The 20,057-nt window shown below is 49.5% G+C and overlaps 1 protein-coding gene across 2 annotated transcripts in view; it reads left to right on the top strand.

The window, feature by feature from the left end:
* The window catches only part of hipk2 (homeodomain interacting protein kinase 2), a 74,870-nt gene that overhangs the window by 37,826 nt on the left and 16,987 nt on the right, over positions 1-20,057 (top strand). For both annotated transcript variants that reach the window (XM_071526304.1, XM_071526309.1), the window contains 3 exons: positions 13,595-13,718; positions 14,706-14,825; positions 16,442-16,528. In XM_071526304.1, coding sequence (XP_071382405.1) covers positions 13,595-13,718; positions 14,706-14,825; positions 16,442-16,528 — 331 coding nt within the window. The remainder of the gene's footprint in view (positions 1-13,594; positions 13,719-14,705; positions 14,826-16,441; positions 16,529-20,057) is intronic.

The following is a 20,057-nucleotide window of genomic DNA, read 5'->3' on the forward strand; positions in this document are numbered from 1 at the left end:
AACGAGTTGACGGGAGCTGAGGCAAGAGCGGAACAGTTTCTCCTCCTGGACAGCTTGAAACGGCGACGTACGAGCGAGAGAAGGAGATTTCGCTCTCTCTTGGGGTTTCCGAGATTATGAGCCGAGGAGGGAGTCGGAGATGGATCGGGTGAGGGAGCCGGCGAGGCAGGCGGCGGCCCAGCCCGGTGCCCAGCTGTGAAGCTGCCCCTGGGGCCTGAGGGGCTGTGGAATGTGGCTGATCTGAGTCTGGGTTTTGGGCCGGAGACAACAAGGGCCCGAGGCACGCAGCTGTGCGCAGTGATCTCTGGGAGAGCGGTGTGTGCATGTGCATATGCATGTATATGGCAAACGCAGGAGGAGAGAAGAAACAGAGAGATCGTTTGTGTCTCGCTCGTATGTGCGTGTTTATGTGTTTTCGTCCATGTATATGTGCGTATGTCAGCGTGTGAGCGTGTGAGCGTGTTTGTGTTTGTGTGTTTGTGTCTGTCTATTGGCCACAGCTGCGGCCCGATCCAAGGGCGGCAGGAACGAACCGCCGTTCTGATTCATTTCCTGTCGGAGGGTTCGGGGCACGCTCTTTCGCCGGTGCTCGGGCTGTACCCCGTCCTCGCCGGAGGCTTCTGGAATGTGAGACAGACCCTGATTACAACAAGCCGCCTCCCTTAAGGATCGGCCGCTCCGCCTGTCAGCTGAGCGCAGCTTTGTTCGGAGCGAGTCTGTCAGGAGGAGATGACAGCTCGCTTTTGTTCTGGAGATTTCCTGCCCTGTCCTGGGCAAAAGGGGTCGGCTAAAGTGCACAGAGGAGCCGTATCGCCGCTCCCTGGCTCCCCCTCTCTCTCCCTCTGCTTTCTTGCTCCCTCCCTTATTCCCGCCACTTGAATCCCCACTGGTCATATTTCCCACCCGCCAGCCAATTATAGTGCCCTGTGTGTCGGAGAGAAGTGATCTGATTGGCTGTGTCGGGGGTGTCTGCGAGGTCAGAGCTGTGTTCATTTCACACTGTGTCCTTTTGGACTCCCTCCAGCAGCATCCTCAGTGCGCTCAAAACCGAGGAGCAGAGGAAAGTCGAGAAAGGGAAAGAAAGAGAGGGAGAGAGAGAGAGAGGCAAATAAATAGACGAGAAAGAGAGAACTCTTCTGTACACAGCCTTCAGTACGATATGATTTCTTGCCTGAGAAATTGTAAATGTGTCATGTTTAGCACTGGTTTAAAATTCACATTGACTCCGGCAGGCACCTCCAGTGCCTATTGCCGCTCCACAGCTTGTGCCTGTACTGTAAAACTGTCTGTTGCCTCAGACTCGGCAACAAAAGGAAATGTTCTGAGCCAGAATGCCTTTGTTGTGTGTGTGTTCAGTGAGAGGGGACAGTCTTCCCTCTGGGCAAGGTAAGCTCAGACAGGAAAACACCTGGTTTAGGAAGGCAACCATCAGTTATAGGGCTGTCATAGGGCATGCATATCGGTGTGGAATGTTTTTATCACGCACAGACCGTGATGAAAGCGTATTTGTCATCCGTTCCCTGGCATGCCTGTGTGTGAAATATCTGTCCGCATCCATGAAAGAGCCAAACAATCTTGTCTGTCATTAGAATCCCAAGGGCAGCGCTCTCCAATCTCAGGTGGCGCTATCAGTTCTTTTTATACTTTGTCATTTGGCTTGTAAACATGACCTTTCCCCCTGGCTGTATCTCTGTTTATAGGTTCTAGACGTGAGGGGGGAAAGGGAGAGAGGATCACGTCTAATGGCAATCCGACTAGGCTAGCCTGCAGAAAAAAACACATTCATTCATTATCTTTCACAGGCAGCGTTCCCACTTATTAGGCTGGATAAGTGGCTGGGAAGTTAGAGCAAGAAACCATCCAGTACTTTGAATATTTGAAACCTTTTTTGAATATACTCTCGGCCAGCTCTGCAAGCCGAGTCCTGGCCTCACTCCTCTATTTCCCACACTGGCAATAGCAACAGAGGTGAAGCGTGGATCTTGCTGGATGTTCCCCTCCAAATAATCAGCCTTCCTCACCCTCTCTCCTGTACAAACCCAAACAAGCAGCATGTTACATTGATTCCCCCTGCTTGTTATGTAGACTGCAGTGATAGAGACAAGGTAAAGGCCTAATCAAGATTATAAATTTCTCTCCCTCCCTCCTTTCATCTGACCCATGAATACAGTTAAGCTTCCTCTGCTGAATTATCCCCTCCACAGTGCTTAGGGCGGACATTGCATTGAAACAGCCAGAATGGATAGTGTAATCTGTTTGAGTTGCTTTCAAATTACTATTTACATGGTACCCAAGCTGTCTGCTTTCACTCTGCACGAGGCTGCAGCGGCAGAGAGGACAACGTCATTTTGTCCATTATAATTGAATCTTCAAGAATTGCAACATGAAAGGGATCATACTATATTGATTGTTAGTGTAGAGTAATTGTTTTTCCCTGGAAAGACAATGGATTGCATATTAAATGCTGAGCGTGGCTTTATTGTTGGTCATGGTACACTCTATAGGGGAAGAGAGAAAATTATCACTCTCTATATGATGGCGGGAAGAAAAACAATACAGGGGTATTGTCATTGAGAGGTGATTAACTGGGACTATACTTACAAATGACTGCAGGGCACCGCTGCTTGGCCAAATTAATTACCTGTCATTGTGACTGATTGTTACTGAAGAAATCTCTCACTATTCATGCCTGCTCTAAGAAAACAGTTCACACTGTATTTCACCATGCCCTGGCAGCACAAACACAAATAGCAATGATTAAAAGCTAAATTAATTTCTGTGCGCCTGTCTGTTCCTGATTCATACGTGGCTCGCCGTCTCTGATAGAGATTTTCTGTGTTAATTTGAAGGAAACAAAAATGAAGCGTATTTTGTTGCCTGATGGAGAGAGAGAGAGAGGAGTGTGGCGTGTATTAAATGAGCATGAGAAACTGCATCTGACCCCTCTTTCACATTTAATTAGCCGTTTGTAGTTTGCATTGGCCGTGTGCACTTGCATGGCTGAGTCTTTGAGACAAGAGGACACGAAAACACCTGTCCTCTCGACACAGAATACATCTCTTTTCCTCTCTGTTGCTTTTTGTAACGGCGTGATATGCGGCTGTGTTCCTCTCAACACTGATCTGGACGTGACAAATCTGTCCCTCTCATTTACAAAACCCCAAAACACACCGTGCATTATCTCTCTCCCTGCCATTTATCTTAGCATGATGGCTGGCTTGTGATCAGGCTATGAGGGAACGGCTCATTTGTCCAAATTCCTCCATAATCCTGCTGTTGTTTCTCTACGTGATGACATTTCTAATTCTTGTCAGGGAAGAATGCAGCGTGACGAACGGCGTTAGAGTGCCTGATGGCACAGCAGGCAGGCGGCATGCTGGGATAGACAGAGGGACAGGAGTCTGAGGAGGGAAGACGCATGATCGGCAGAGACTTCACCTTTTCTAAAGGACACTCTAGAGGACGTGTGTGTGTGTGCGTGTGTAGGGATCTGTATGCTTATGTGGTTGCGTGATAGCTGTCATATGTCTACGTGTTTATGGCTGTCAATTGTAAGGGAGGGGGGGGGGGTCATTGTGCTGGATTAAGATCTGACCACATCTGGGTGACAATCTGGATCAGCCTCTCTCAGCCTCTCCTATCCGCTCTCTAATTAACCAGCAGCCTGCTGCACTCCAGGGACTCCCCAAAACACACACACACACACACACACAAAGAGGACGCAAGAGCAGCACTGTAGCACAGACAGACAGACACGGAGACAGGCAGAGAGGTATGCAGATAGAGAGAGAGAGCAAGCCTGGGGAGTCGTATACAGGAGCCCTATCCCTGTGTTAAATTTTTAGAGAGCGAGGGAGCTGTTCTATAGGACCTGTGTGAGGTTTAGTTACAGCTCTCTGCGGTCCTGTAGCTTGTTGTGAGGTAGCGCAGCCTTGGGCACCGAGAATTCATGTCACACACAGCAGAATTTGATTAGGCAGGAGACGGTATTACTGCCCCGACTGGGTGGGAGGAAGGAAGAGGGTAGTGAAACAAGGGATAGTGATGGAGAGAGGGAGGGATGAAGTGGGGTGGGGGGGGATGGGTGGAGGTAGAGAAATGTAGTGCATGTATGTGTGTGTGTGTTGGGGTGGGGTAAGGTGGAGTGGGGATTTATCAGTCTGTGTTGCAAATGTCTCCCACATGTGCTGTTTCCCTTTCCCCAGAAATAAGGAACTAGTCAACCAGAGCAATGTTTATGATTGAAAGTTTGCGTGTGTGTGTGTGTGTGTGTGTGTGTGTGCGCGCGCATGTGTACAAAGCAGGGACTATTGAATGGCAGGGAGACGTGCGCCATTATGATGGGAGGACCGCGTCCCCGTGGCTCCAAGCTATGTTCACAGGCGTCGCATTTCAAATGGCTTTTTGGCGTCTGCTGTTTTACCACATATCCAATATGTATGGCTCCATTGGCTGGCTGCATCGCGCCATGCCTCCTCTTTCTCTCTCTCTCTGACCTCTGTCTTAGTCACCCTAAATCTACCGAATGGGAGCTATTGATGTAATCAGACCATGCCTTTGCCCCGGACTGAATTTTATTGTTCTTTTGAGCCGTGTTGGGCAGGTTATGTTACATCGGCTGTGCGCTGTCGAGTGCTGCAAGCAACCAAGACAGTACACAGATCAACCAGACAGCACAGTGTACAGATGAACTGCGAGATAGACGGGGAGGCATACAGTGAGACAGCGAGACATGCTGTGCAGACAGACAGTCAGTCAGTCAGTCAAGCAAGCAGATGAGATTGTGTTTGGTTTGGCCGGCCGTTTACCATTACTGTCATACTGAGTTTTATCTACTGTATGCTGAAGACTATGCTGTGATAGCATATTAAGCTGTGATATGATGTGCTGTATGTTGGGACTGTGGGCTGCCCTGCCCCTGCACTGCGCTGGCCGGCCTGTCTGGCTTTTCTTTTGATTGTATGTCGGCCTCAGATGGAGCTGTGCGAAAGCTTTAAGTCGAGCTGATTGAATCCCTCGTACACTCTAATTTGCTGGAGTGATCAAGGCTTGGGTTTAAGCGCCCCTCTGCCATGGCCAGACACAATCTCATCTGCCTGACTGACCGTCTGCGTAGCTGTCTGTCCGCACAGTGCGGCTCGCTGCCTGTCTCGCTGCCTGTCACGCTGCCTCCCTGTCTGTCTGTCTGACTCCCTCTCTTGCATTTTTTTTTTCCTCTTTCTGTTTTGATGACTGTCTGGCCAGCCCGCTGACAGACAGGCTTGCTGGTTAAGCTGGTTGACGGAGTGACTACGTCTTAGGATGTATAATAGTCGGTTTGTATTTCTGCTTTTTGGTTTGACTTCTCCCACTCCTAGCCAGCTCTCTGTGTGACCCACATATTTCCTGTGGGCTTGTTGACAGCGGAGAGCGGTGACTAACAGAGTCGGAGGGTGCCATGGCCGTCATACCGAGAGGTCGGCAGCGGGTGGTTCATATTGTCCAAGAAACTGTCCTTGTTCTCTCTTATGAGATATACCTTTTTTTTGCCCAGTGTGTCTTATCAATTATCTATTTTCATGCGGCTGTTATCATTAATGGATTCCAGTCAAGCCTGATTTAGCCTACATTTCCAAGTGTGACAGAGCAGGGCTGTACATGCCTGAGGGTTGGGTCAGTGTCTGGCCAGTGACTGGTGGACCGGCCTAATACTGTCTGACTGTCAGTCCACTACCCTAATAGGGCTTGGAGAGACTGGAGGCTCCCTCTCGGCGTCCCCTGTACCGTCTCTCCAGGCTGTCCGCGCAGACAGCAGCATTGTTTGACAGACACCCTTCATTTACCAATCTTGTCTAAAAACCCTTCCCGGCACTGTTCCCTCTGACAGGCAAGAGAGTATGCTGTATGTGTGTGTGTGTGTGTGTGTGTGTGTGTGTGTCTGTGTGTGTGTGTGTGTGTGTGTGTGTGTGTGGTGATCAAGAGAGGGCATCCATCTTCCATTATTGTGCCCACCACACCCCTTCCTCTCTCTCTCTCTCTCTCTCTCTCACCTCCCTTCCCCTCCCCCTTCGTCTCCTCCGAACTCCTTCCCCCCTGCCCCCCCCCCCCCATCGAATGAGCTCTGTCCCTGTGACCCCTGCACCAGGCGTCAGGTGGTGGGGGTTGGAGGGTAGTGCTGGCGGGGGGTTGGGGGCGGGGGTGTGCTGCAGGGAGCCTGTCGGTTGCAGGTGGAAATGAGATGTATTACTGATAGGATCAGCCGCATGCTGGAGAATAATAATAACCGCAGGAAAGAGGTAATTACCAACCAGGAACGATGGAGCGCTGCCTGGCCATCTAGACGAACGACTGAGCAGCTCCATAGCTGCACTCATTGTTTGGTTAGTGTAGATGTTAGCATTGCTAATGGAGGCTTTTGAGAGGAGAGGGAGAAGAGAGAGAGAGAGAGAGGGAGGGGCGGGAGGAAAGGGTACTATACTGCTTGTCCTGGGGGGGGGGGGGATTTCTCCGTAGCGGCGAATGTATTGGCGGGGCAATACAATATGTGTTTGATGTTCTCTGTGTTATACTTCAACAATGCATCTGATATGTTATCGAACGCTGCTATGAACAGAGTCTTTTCTGAAAAACAACCGGTGTTCAGTGACATCGGGCGATGCCGTGTGAGAGAATGTGACATATCCTGTGTGCTAATATTGACCGTGCCACGCTGTGCCAGTGGGGCAGCCTGTGCCATGTGTGCCATCAGTGACTAGGGTGGCACTCTGCCCAATGAATATTTCATTATATAAAGTGCCTCAAAGAGAGAGCGAGAGGGGGGAGGACAAGAGTGAGATGGAGAGACTGAGGAAGGGAAGAGAGACGACCTTTGAGTGTACAAGTGCTGCCTACACTGCCTGAACGGCTCTGTATTACAGCCTGCTCTCTCTGAGGCTGAACTGTACCTCAGGTAATGTTGAATCAGCACCTAAACAAGCACAAGCCTGAATGCGGCTGTCACACACACTTTACCGCAATCTCCGCTGATGCATCCGAGTTACTGTAATTATAATTTTCGTTAAACAGTTGAGTCGTTTATATATTAGTCTGCAAGTCTCTTCCTATTTCTGGCGCCATCACAAATAACCTTGTCAGAGCTTTTTGCAATGTCATTACATCCCCGTTCTTTTTAGTGACTGTCATTCCCTCTGAATGTTAGATCGCGTTCCATACTTCTGTGAACCCCCCTTTAAACATCCTCCCTCCCCCCTTTCCCTCCCGTATGCTTTAGCTCTGGTAATGCACTGCTAGACCTACAGGGAATGCGAATACTTTAACAGGTAAAACAGTGACAGCCTCGTCAGCGCTTTCACTGTGCCTTTTTTTACTGAGAGAGAGAGAGAAGGGGGGGGGGGGAGAAAAAGAGAGAGAGAGGGAGGCCTGTTTTCAGGACCTTGAACGCAAGGAACGTCTCCCCATCTCGCCGAGTGAGAAAACATTTCCCAAGGTCTCTGTAAAAAAGTTTGCCTTGTCCAACTGCCCCCCCCCCCCCCACACACACACCCCCAGGGAGGCCCAGTGCCTGCATTTAAATGTCATCTATCTGCCTGCCTAAATGAGCTTTTACTTGATCACTAAAACCTATGCCTGGCTCATACTGTGCAGCAATGTCTGGTGTATTGAGAGCGGTGGGTGGTTGGGGAGGTAGCGTGTGTGTACGGTCTGTGTGTGTGTGTGTGTGTGTGTGTGTTGTGTCGGGGTGGGTTCCTGCAAGCCACAGGTGCACGGCAGGGAATGTAACCCTGCACATTGATTTCACAGTCAGCGACCACCATGCAATATTATCTAGAAAAGTGTTTTTTCTATGGTGCGTCTTCAAAGAGGCTGTGCAGGAACCTTCGAGGGCATGAATATGGAGATGAATCTCCTGAGGGGATGGAAGGACGCGGGTGGGGGGGAGTGGGGCGGGTGGAGGGGGGGGTTCATTCAAAGCACCGACCCGAGCCTTTTACATTAGGCAAGGGCAAAGCGCGCGATGGAGAAGAGGGGAAGAGGGGAAGGGAAAGGATGAGAGGGAAAGAGAGTAGAAGATAGAGGGGAGAAAAGCCCCATAAATGGCAGCCTCTTTTCTCACGAAGTGCTTTTTCCTGTTACCAGAGAGCTTTCTCTCTTCAGCCCCACAGCAAAACACAGTGTTCTCAACACACCCAGCACAAGATCGTATTTACTCCTATACCTCCGCTATAAACGCTGCTCAACCTGCCCGGCTCTTGACTGTAACTTACTTACATAAGGGCCAATGATAAAGCTTTTTAAATGAAAGCTAAAAAGATCTGACCTATGCGTGCGTGTGTTTGTAAGTGCTGCGGGGTTCCAGGGATCCGTCAGTCTCCCGTCTGGAGCCAAGCTAAGGGAAGGTCAGCCTGATGGATATATCCTGACATGCACACAGCCTGTGATGTCACGGCCGGGAATAGCAGCTGTGTGTGCATGTGTGTGTGTATGTGTGTGTGTGTGTGTGTGTGTGTGTGGGCTGGCAGGCCAGCACAGGCACGGTTCAACAGAGCAGAGGGCGGACAGGCGAGTGGGGAGGGAAGCTGTAGCCTGCCCTCGGTGCCCTAGTTTGAAGGGGTTTGAAGGGGTTTTGGCTGGCAGAGGGGGGGCGGTGAAGGGGGGTGGGGGGTGGGAGGGGGGGGGGGGGGGGGTGAGGTGTGGGGGTTGGGGGGAGGTAGGGTTGGTGGTGGTGGTGAAGGGGGTGAGGTGTAGGGGTGGGCTGAGGGGTGGCAGAAGAAAGGCTCCATTCATGAGTCGTGCCATCTCTGGCTCCCAGGGGGACTGGGGCTCATCAATGACCAGGCCAGCTGGGAGGATGTCAGCGTGCAGACATGCTCTCTCTGTCTCTCTCTCTGTCTCTCTCTCTCTCTCCCTCTCCCTCTCTCTCTCTCTCTCTCTCCCTCTCCCTCTCCCTCTCCCTCTCTCTCTTCTCCCACCCTCCCTCTTTCTTTTGTCAAGGGCCAGTGCCGTCAGAGCCACTAGCCCGAACACTGAGGCCTCTCATTCGACTGGGCGCCATTGAAACACAGAGAAAGCAACTGGCTGGCCGGTGGTTTGCACACCGTCTGTACTGTATGCCACATGTATGGTCTGTGCTGAGACGCTCAGCACCTCCCCTCTGAAAGGCACTGTCTGTGGTAGCCATGCCAGCTGGAGATGGGCTGGGTGGGGTACAGCTTAAAGGGTGATAAATTGGCAGCGCCAGCTGAATCTGGCGTACCCAGATGGTATATCCAAACGCCTCCGACGGTTTCTGGAACTTTCCAGGTGACAAGGGCTTACTTATTCTGTCTTTGGCCAACGAGGATAGTGACACAGACAGACAAAACAGTGATTTTATACGGGCATAGAGTAAGACATTCTTCTTCTGTGTGTGAGCGCCTTGCAATACCGCAGATCTTTGTTTACCAGTGAGTCAAACACCAGGATGTGGTGACTCAACAGCTGGCTGGCACGTGTTCTGGTGTTTTTACCTGCAATACCAATGAAACACTGATCATATTCCTGTCGATAATACTACTACTAATACTGTCCAGCTTCAACGATTAGAAACGGTCATATCTGCGTGATTTGTCAATCACTTGTGTGCTAGTACTAAGGCGAGGAAAGGAGGACAGGAAAGGAATGAGGTTTGCGAGCAGGGCAGATGTGTGTGCTGTTTATCACTGCCAGTGAAAGGCCTGCATCAGCAGCAGCTGTGGGGTGTTTTGCATGCGATGGCAGTGGTGCGTTCGTAGGGGCAGATTTGCATTTGTGGTTTTATATCATGAGCAGCAATGTTACTCCCTCTCTCTTCCTTCCTCCCTTCCTTTTCTCTCTCTCTTTCTCTCTCTTTCTCTGAACCGGAGGGGCGCTCTGTGAGGGCAGGGGAACCATGAGAACGGCCCGAGAGAGTAGAGTTTATAACCCAGGAAGGTTCAGGCTGAACTGGATCCAAGCATAACATCAGCACTAACAGATCGCTCCGTCACCCGCAAGGGCAAGGACCATGTGGTCATAACGCGCGCTCACACACACACAGAGTCGCACAGACACACACTGCACCGCGGCTAAAGACCTAGCACTAATTGCACCCTAATTTAAATAGGGTGGTTGAAGTTGCCTGTTATAAAAGCCACACTTCCATGACATCAAACGTGGCACCGCGTCAACCGCGGAAAAGAACATTGCACTAGAACTCTGCCCTCTGCACAGCTGACAGTCTCGCTTGTTTGTGAGCTTGCATGAATTTCGTGCTATGATGATGATGATGATGATATTCCAGGTGGTGGGGATGGTATTGGTGAAGAGGGGAAAGTGGAAGGCCCTGTGGTCTGAGCGTGCATGTGTCGGCCGGAGTCGGCGTGAAACCAGGGTCTGTCTGATGAAAGAGTTTCCCCCGGCTTTCATCTCCACAATGCATTCTGATGGGGAGAATTTCCTCGCAGCTCGCTGAAAAACAACTTGATATTGTGAGAACAGGCTGCAATGGCTCATGCATATCTTCTGTCTCTGAGTCAAGTGGGCTTTTTTTGGGAGAGCTCATACTCATGAACTGGTGGGGGGGGGGGGGCAGTATATCCATTTCATTATGTCTTGAGGTGGATGTCACAATGTGGATGGAGTGACATCCATTTCTACAATGATTAACTTAAATGATTAACTTCTTCACAGACAGCATCATGTAGAAGGTGTTCAAAGTACAAATATGTTAAAATGTGAAGAAATTTTAATTTGGAGTGTAGTGCTCTATGTTTGTTAAAATGAGTTATTGCTTTAAAAAAAGTGATTTCACTATATTTTCGGAAGATTCTAAACTGGGCCATAACATTGTGTGTGTGTGTGTGTGTGTGTGTGTGTGTGTGTGTGTTATGGATTCTCGATCAAGTTTGATGGAGTGCATCTCCTGCTGGAGGGAAAAGGGACAAGCAACCTGACAGATAGACCAATGACATCCTTCACATTTTTCCCTTTCCTATTCATATTCCTTTGCCGTGTGTGTGTGTGTGTGTGTGTAGCTGTGTGTGCCTGTACGTGTGTGTGTGCGCGGCCATTATTTGTTCCTGCTCCCTCATGTCCAGAGTGAAACCCCAGGCAGTCTAAACAGTCTGTCGGGAGGAGGATTGCGCTGACCCCGGTCCCGCTGTCCATCTCGCTGATTTTTTTTTTTCTTCTTTCGTTCTTCCCTCCCTTCAAGCTCTTCTCTACCTTCAGCAGACCATGCTCTGCCCACTGCTATCTCCTCCTAGCAGGCTCCTTTATGCCTCTTTGGCAGCCCCTTGATAGACGTCCCGGCTCATTGTGTGTGAAGGTGTCTTTGTATTGATGTGTAATGGAGCCCTAAGATACTGTTGCTAGAGTGTTGTCTTGGTGTCTGTTCCACCGCTGGCCCCGAGACCCCAATAACCACCCTCTGTGACAGGAGCTCTTCACTGCGCCAGGCACTGGCCCTCCTCATTTGCTTTATCTGTGTCTCTCTGGGTCGCTCTCTTTCTCCATCTCTCTCTCTCTCTCTCTCTCTCTCTCTCTCTCTCTCTCTCTCTCTCTCTCTCTCTCTCTCTCTCTCTCTCCTTCCCTCTTGTTCCTATCATTTTCTCTTTGCCTGTCCTTTTGGACTCTTCTATCTCTTCTGATTGTAGGTCCCATATAATTCACAGGGGATTAGCTATATATACTGTATATACAGTATATTAGCTGTATCTCAATTGCCTGTGCCCTCTTGTTGCTCCCTCTAGTGTCAGAGAGCAGTGAATAAGGGGCAGGGGCTACAGTTGGAAATTTGCTTTCAAGTATGTTAAGTATGCTCATTCATTCTCCTCCGAATGCTCCAGCTGCCCTCAGACCGTTCACCCATCACCCCCCTACAGGCCTATAAAGTCCTATATAGTCCCCCCTCCTCCCCCCCAACCATGCTGTTTTCCACATTCTCTGTTTCCCCGGTGCCCGCGGTTCCAACGGGCCCGAGGCCAGGCCCCCTCGTTTCTCTCTCTCTCCCCGTCCCGAACGCTGCCAGAGCCCGCCTCGGCTTAGCGGGAAGCGCTAGCCCGGTTGCCATGGCGACGGCAGGCAGCGTTGGGAACTCGGGGCGGGGGGCGGGGGGGCAAGAGGCAGGCAGAGACCGAGGCAGAGACGAGATCAGCCCTAAAGCTTCGGCGGTCTGCGCATCATGCCGTTAACACATGTTAGCTGCTGGTGCATTTTTGTGACGGAGAAGATTGGTTTCTCTACCTCAGTCCAGATTGAAGTCTTGGACAGGACAGGACTTGATACTGTACTCACACAATGGAGACTTTTTGCTGCTTCAAACTTTTTTGGGGAATTTTTTTCGTGCTAAATGTTCCTCATACGATTCAATTTAATACCAAAAAAGGTTCCCCTATGATGATCACAGTCTTTGTTTTTTTTTGCTGCTTTGGGTTTTAGAGTGCAGAGTCATTCTGTGTGTTTGGTTATTTAGAGCCCCATCAGAGACATTAGCTCATAAGAACTATATTAGAGCTGTTCTGACAGGACATAAAGTGTGTTGAGGCAGTTCCAATGAAATTTGGGAATCGTTTGGGTCCGTTGTGGTACTCAAATAACTGAAACAATATTTTTCTTTTTCATCAAATCATACAGTAGATATTTATCTCTCGTCTGCCTGAAATAGTCTGTCTGTGTATCAGCGTATCTGTGTGTGTGTGTGTGTGTGTGTGTGTGTGCGACTGGGAAAGATCGGCGTCTGGGAATTAGGCATTGGCATTATTAACTCAAATGTACTAAAAGCCCGGACGAGGCCTATTGCATGCTCTTGAGGATATTTATGTTGGTTTTATTTTTCATGGCATAATCGTTTCCACATTGCTTTGTGGCAGAGTGGCTGTGGTCCATGATAATTTAGCTGAGTTCCTTAAACATCGGCCAGTCTCCCATGTCTGACTCCCAGAGATGGGGCTCAGTGATTGGCGGAGCTCATGCGTGGTTATCACGCGGTTTGAAGTCGCCGCTTTGGAGCTCGCCAAAATAAGTGACATGTGAAGGGGAATTAAAAAGAAACAAGGTGTTCACTTCCACTTTAATGAAAATAAATCTCAGGTTCTTTTTTCAAGGCTGCATGCAGAGATCAATGTCAAGATAACACATTCGCCCTCAGACGTAACAGATTGATCGTGTGGAACAGTGTGGCACTGTGTGTGTGTGTGTGTGTGTTGTCTAATTAAATCTTGTTGGCTTTGGGAATGTCGTTAAAATCTGCGGAGGGTCTGCGACTCACTCCTGCACACGCTGCACACATACTCCTGTTTCCTCCCCTGACCCGGCGTACTACACTGGGCCGCTCTCCACCGGCTCCAGATGAGGTGTGAAAAGAAAATGAATGCGGCTCCCTCACCCGCCTTTCCCCACACATGACCTTGTATTGAAGTCGAAGATGTAGCCAAGTCTCAGTGAAGTCTCGCTTCCCAGTTACAGCGCTTACATTCGCTTTGCTGTAAAACGTACTCATGGGTTTCCCCGCGGCTCGGTGAAGACGCAAGCTTAGTTCAGCTGAGTGCGGTCAGAAGCTCACTTGTTGGTCTTTTGGTTGTCTGTTATTTAACCACACTGTGTGTTTCTCTGTCTGCAGGGCTCCGGAGATCATCCTGGGCCTGCCGTTCTGTGAGGCCATAGACATGTGGTCCCTGGGCTGTGTGATAGCTGAGCTCTTCCTGGGATGGCCCCTCTACCCCGGGGCCTCAGAGTACGACCAGGTAAGACCCAGGTCGACGTAAAAACAGAACATGATAACCGTACGCTTGCCCGGGCCCGTCTGTCTGCCGTTTATACTCTGACTGTGACTCTGTTGTCCCGTGAAAACCATCTAACTCCAATTTTGGTGATTTTCACTTAAGTTGAAGGATTACATGCTCCTCAGAGGGTTGGGAAAATTCTCCGACCTCCGACCGAGCTTATGAAACCAAAAGAAAATCCGCAGGATGAAGTCAAAAATGCATTGCGATCAAGCTAAAACAAGGCTGTTTTTCTTAGCTCCTGATATTTTGGAGATAAAGGGGCTAACCGTGTGTTTGCGGGTGCGTGTGTTTGTTTGGATGCATTTGTGCGTGCATGCTCCCTTGTGCGTGGGTGTGCGTCTGTGTGTGCGTGTACGTTTATGTTTGTGTATAAGCAGTGTGTGTGTGTGTGTGTGTGTATGGGGGGGGGGGGGGGGGGGTTCTCCAATCCTCCTGACAGCCACTGATGATTCTTGTGCAGCCTCCCTGTTTATCTGAACAGATGCCACGGAGCCACTTGTCCAATTAGCGCAGCCCCTGTGCTCCAGAGCAAGACATCGCTGTGTTCCCCCCCCCCCCCCCACCCACCCTCTATCAGTCAGACGAGGCTCAGTGGGAAAGCCTTGAGCAAGTTGCGCTCCATCGCAGAACAAGCGCGCCTGATTTTTCACAAGCCCCCGAAACTTAGCAAAGTGTCTCATTTACAAGTCTCGAATCAATCTTTGCGTCTTTGACTCTTGGAGCGGAGGTCATGTTTGCGTGATGTGCACATTTCAGTCTGATCCGCTCGGAGTGTTAATGTCAGCCGAGATTTGCCGAAAGAACAAAGTTGTCGTTGTTGGTCCTCAACAGGAAAGATTCATAGCGCCCAATTAAATGTGGCTTCTGCTTCATTCCTGCATATCAGTGTTGTGGTCGTTAATGTCAGCTTCATATGCATTTTTTTTTTCATCCTCTGTCCCGCAGATCCGGTACATCTCGCAGACGCAGGGTCTGCCTGCCGAGTATCTGTTGAGCGCAGGGACAAAGACCACCAGGTTCTTCAACAGAGACCCGGACTCCACCTACCCCCTCTGGAGACTCAAGGTAGGCGCGTGTGCTGACGCTGGACGCACGCACTCTCTCTCTATCTGCGGTGCCGGGCACATCAAAAGACCGGGGCGATATTTTTCAAGGAGAGCGAAAGCCGCGCCAGACCCTAGCTCTGGCGTCGATATATATCCCAGAAACTCCTCGCTACGCCGCGTGAGGCATCGACAGCCCGGTCGCTGGCTCCAAACAAAGTGAGAGGGTAATGAGAGCAAAATGGATCTGTGTGAGAGGATTTGGCAAATGGAAGCGCAGCCTGATGAATCCAGCTCAGGAGGTGTCTGCTCAAACCCCCCCCCCTCCCCCCCTCCCACTCCCACTGTCCCTCTATGTAGGCCACTCAATAAGGAGGCCCGCTTCCCTTCTGTTTTCCCCCTCATTAACTTTGGGGTTGAACTTTGCCGTTGCCACGCGGTGAATCCGCACACATAGTTCTCGACTGTATCGAACGCGTCCCGCGAATACTGATCCGTCTCTGTGGGGTATGACTATGTTTATGCCCTGTCCGCTCCCCCCAGTGCCTACGGATTGATCTCTCGCTCTCTCTTCACAACATATTTGTGTCTTATCCGCACCGACCGAATCACAGCAACATACCACACTGACAGCAATTGATGTTCCTCGCATCCTTTGCACTTCAAATGAAGAAAGCAGACTGTGCAGTACATGCTCTAGAGTCAGACAGCTGCCCATGGGCTTATAGTGGTTGTCAGGTAAAAAAAAAAAAAAAAAATGTGCATCTCCAAGTTTGATGATTTTCATGTTTTCACTTGAATTTGAGGATCGCACAGTGGCTTGGGAAAATGTTATGACCCTTGGGCTTATGAAACCCTGTCAAACCTCATTAATCACTCATAATATATCATTGTGTTAACATTCTGTGATTTTTAAAAGTGGGGGGGGATTTAATGAATTCCTGAAAAGCTGACATTTTTGGCGATTGGCAATTCAGAATCACCTGACAGCAGCATTGTGGAAAAAATAGAAAGATACAATACTGTCTTTGGCATGTGGAAAAATCAAACGTCCAGGCATCCTAACCACGTTTTTTTTTTTTTTTTTCATTCTGAGAGACACAGGTTACGAATGTGTGCACAGACACTTAGGAAAAATCAGTCTGTAAGAGTAATTGCTCAGCTTTGATTTGACCTTGCCATGTGTTTCCATGTAACAGCAGCTGTGTTGCTTTTCTGACTGTAATTAAAAATATCATTGCATGTGTTTGGTCAGGAGGGTTCCTAAGCTGATACAGATTAGTTTTGTGTATGTGTGTGTGCTTTTTGTAAGATTGAGTGTGTGTGTGTGTGTGTGTGTGCATTTATCAAGTATATGTGCATTTGTGCAAAACTTGAGCTGTGTGTGTGTGCAGTGCAGTATGTACGTTCTGTGTATTGTCTCATACAGAGTGTGTGCCTCCACAGGCGCTCTCTCCCCCATCTTCCCTGGCTGCTAGATGAGTGTTTGTGTGCTACCCCAGGGTTGCTCAGAGGGCAAGCCGAGTCCTGCTGCACATCAACAACAAGAGGCTGTAATGAGCCAAATGTAAATAGTGTGTTTCCAGAGGGGAAGTGTGATGGGATCTGAGAGGAACATCTGCTTTTTGTCTCCCGCAGACTCCGGAGGACCACGAGGGCGAGACGGGGATCAAGTCCAAGGAGGCCCGCAAGTACATCTTCAACTGCCTGGATGATATGGCGCAGGTATGCCGTTAACAGCCTTACAAAGCACAGCTCTCCCAATAAGCCTATCATTTCCTTATGGGCTATCTTTTTCGATGCGTACTGTCTTTCATTTGAGGCTTCCACCGATGAGGCCGTTCCAAGTCCCTGACAAGTTCGATCAATCACGCCCCGACAATTATCGCTCAAATACTTGAAACCTTTTCAAATATATATCCCACCGAGGCCTGATCCCCAGATGCCGCGTAGCTCCTCCGCCGTACAGAGTTCTACTGTGAGAAATGAAAGCAGCTGCTCGCCGAAAAAAAAACAAAAAAAACCCATCCTCAACTCCTGCTTCTGCTCTTCATTTTGTTTAACCGCCATCTAATAACTTACAGACAGACGCTGGAGCTGAACATGTGGTCAGCTCGGTTAGCATGTTTGATGTGTACAGTTTGCTTTCTTATTTAAGCGTGAGTGTGTGTTGTGGCCGTGTCCTCACTTTGCACGTCTCTGCAGTACATGTATGTATGTATGTATAGGGCACGAATACAAAATAGTGTACTCTCTCTCTGTCTCTCCCTGACACACACACACACACACATTCCAGAAGGTTCCATCCAGTCAGGCGGGCTTGCTCAGCGGGACACACACTATGTTGTGTCTGCATGACTCAGCTGGTTGGCCTCGCTCTCCCTGCAGCCCCTAGATTTCCACATTAGAGAACACCTGTGGGAATCTTTTTTTTTGTTTAGGACATGTTACGTAAGCCCTAGGAAGCGACTTATACACCAGGCCCCGATGTGGAAAAGCACTGCCACTAAACAGGGCCACGTCTGATGTCACGTTCCCCTGTTACTCAGTCTGCATTCAGCTCCAACCACGGTGGGAAAGTTCACATTCAGCCATGACATTTTGATAGGACATGCCTGACAGTGAGATGATAGTGAGTCTATGTTTTGTTCGCCCTCACTTGGCCAAAATACTGGTTCTGCTGGCTGGCATGCCAGTAGGGATGGAAAATTACAATCTTTTTCCCAGGCCCTTAGAATCTCCCGCAGTCCTCCTCTCTTGTCATCGCGTTCTTCGATCCTGCCTCCGATAACGACCGGCCCAGAGATGAGACGGGAGTTAAGCAGGTGAATTATGTCTGCTGGAATATGGTAATCTCGGTGCACAACCGGCGGCCCCTTGAAATCGTCCATGTGGACAAGCAACACATGTCGTTACTTTAGTGATGGAGACAATTAGGGTTGTCCAGCAGTGCCCAGGGCCGCTGTCGGGCCTGTCTGGCATAACAATGCTGTCGGCTTGGCTAGTATCTCTGCCTGGGCTCATTGAATTTACAGTTTACACACACACACACACACACAACACACACACACAGAGTGCAGGGTTTAATGAAACCAACCTGCACTGGTATAATATCCCCTGGGTCATTTCCATCTCCTACACTTCAAGCTGTATGTCCCGTATTCTTCTCACTGTTGCAGCGAGAGTCAGCTTACTATCAAAACACAGAAGGAGATAGAGCAGAGCTGCTTAATGTGGGAGAAAACCGCCTATATTGCCCCATCTCGGAATCGAGACCGTATAAACAAGTCAGCATTGTGGACATCTGTCTCCGCGTGTATAATGGATGATATAGCTGAAGGCTCTGAAAGACAGAGGGGCTCGGTGCCAGGAACAGATAATGAACCTCCCTCTTGGTCGTGGGAAATGTGGGGAGGCTTTAGTCGCAAGTATATCTAATTTGAGTAAATCAGAGACCAACTTACTGCGAATGCAAGACCCCAGCTAGAGGCCTGCTGTGGATGGAGGGTGGGCCGGAAACTACTTGAGAATGGATTCACTTTGATCCGCAAAACCCTCGATATCTCTGTGGCAGTTGTTGAGTGAAGGAGTGAAGCCGAGGAGACAGCAGGAGAGAGGCGAAGTGAAATTAGAACGGTGCTCAGCGCGGTGTTCGCCTCATCCTCCATGCCCTTCCTAAAATTCCCCCCGTCCCGTCTTCCTGCGATTCCACCCGAGTTTATTTGTAAATCTGCGCTTGTCCTACATTAAGCCTCGCGTCGCATTAAGCGGGGGAAGTCAGGAGGCAGCGCTGTGCAGAAGACAGGCCCCGCGTGCCTGGCTCCACATCTCCCGAGGCGTCGCCCGATCCGTCCCGCTGCTCGACATCTGCCATCTCTGCCCCTCGCTCCGGAGTGGCATGTCACCGCTCCTCACGACACAGATGTGGCTCCGCAAACAGCCGTGACACGCAAGGCCGGCCGTATTAGTCGAAGCTCCTTTTCTTCACCTATTTTTTTTCGTGACTCATTTTCATTTAAAGCTCAGTAAATGTCAGCTACCTACTGTTGAATGCTACTGAAAACTATAAAAAATATTCTTTCCTTCTAGTAATGTCAAATACCTGTAGTTAATGGATTGTGATAGTCATATTTTTTTATTTGTTAGCAATGTTTTTTATTTGCTGCGATGCTTGCAGCTCTCACAGTTTGATTGCTGCAGCGCACCTCAGCCGCCTGCCACACATTTGCAAGCAAACCGTGTACATTTCCCAAAGTCATCTCTTCCACTAGCAGAGGACAATGTGATTATTTCTCACCTCATTCTGCAGATTATTCCTTTATCACGGCCAGCGGAGATGGCAAGCAGAGAGGAATGGTTACAGAGCCTGAATAACCTGCATAGGGGAAGAGAATTGAATCAGATTTGTGGTGTTGACTGGCAGCACATCTGATAGCCCCTGGAGCAGGCCTACAGATAAGCGCTGCGTCTTTATGAGAAACAGGCCTGCTATCCCTGCATGGCAATCACAATAAACAAGGCTGCCTGTCTGTTGCCGCTGTCCCCGTCTCTGTCCTAGCACTGCCAGTCTCAGACGTTCTGCCTGCTCACTGAAGACCAGACCTGCACCGTGACCTTGTCTGAGTCCCCTGATGCCCTCGGTCACAACCCCAAAAAGCATCAGCCCCCTGCCTCGCAAATCAATCCCCGCTAGCTATGCAGCTTTCCATTTGAGCAGAAATCCGCTGCTGTGCCCAGTATTTATCCACAACCTCAGCCGCAATGTTTAATACAGATGAAGCAACAAGATGTTCCGAGGCAGCTTCCCAGAAGTGCCTCAGAGAGTATTTAGGTTAAGTTGTCTCGTGTCAGCTTTTTTCGGGGGGGCACCCACAAAATAGTGTCCTTTGTGAAAGGGTTTTTAACGAGTAACCAATGGCAGCATTTATTGAGTTCATGTTTTCTGTTTGTTTTCACTTCTCGGGAATAGATAAAAATCTCAGCGAAGGCGCCAGGAGATATTTCAAGTGGTGCTATGAATACTAGTGCAAATGTTTATAATGTCACTAAGGTGCAAGGTTATCACTGGGCTCTGTGACACGCAGACTGACACCCTAACTGATGAGGCCTTGTGAGTATTAATAGGTCTCTCTATGGGAATAAACCGCCGGAGAGATTTTTCTCTGTCGCCTGCAGAAACAGAGACCTTGAATACTCAAACAGCCATTTAGGAACGGTTTGAAACGGTAACGTCGGTGTGCGATTGTGTGTCTGC

This window comes from Centroberyx affinis, unplaced genomic scaffold, assembly GCF_046629955.1.
Source record: "Centroberyx affinis isolate AG114_WGS23_722 - 3 ecotype Tasmania unplaced genomic scaffold, CSIRO-AGI_Caff_v1 ptg000111l_1, whole genome shotgun sequence".
Taxonomy (NCBI): domain Eukaryota; kingdom Metazoa; phylum Chordata; class Actinopteri; order Beryciformes; family Berycidae; genus Centroberyx; species Centroberyx affinis.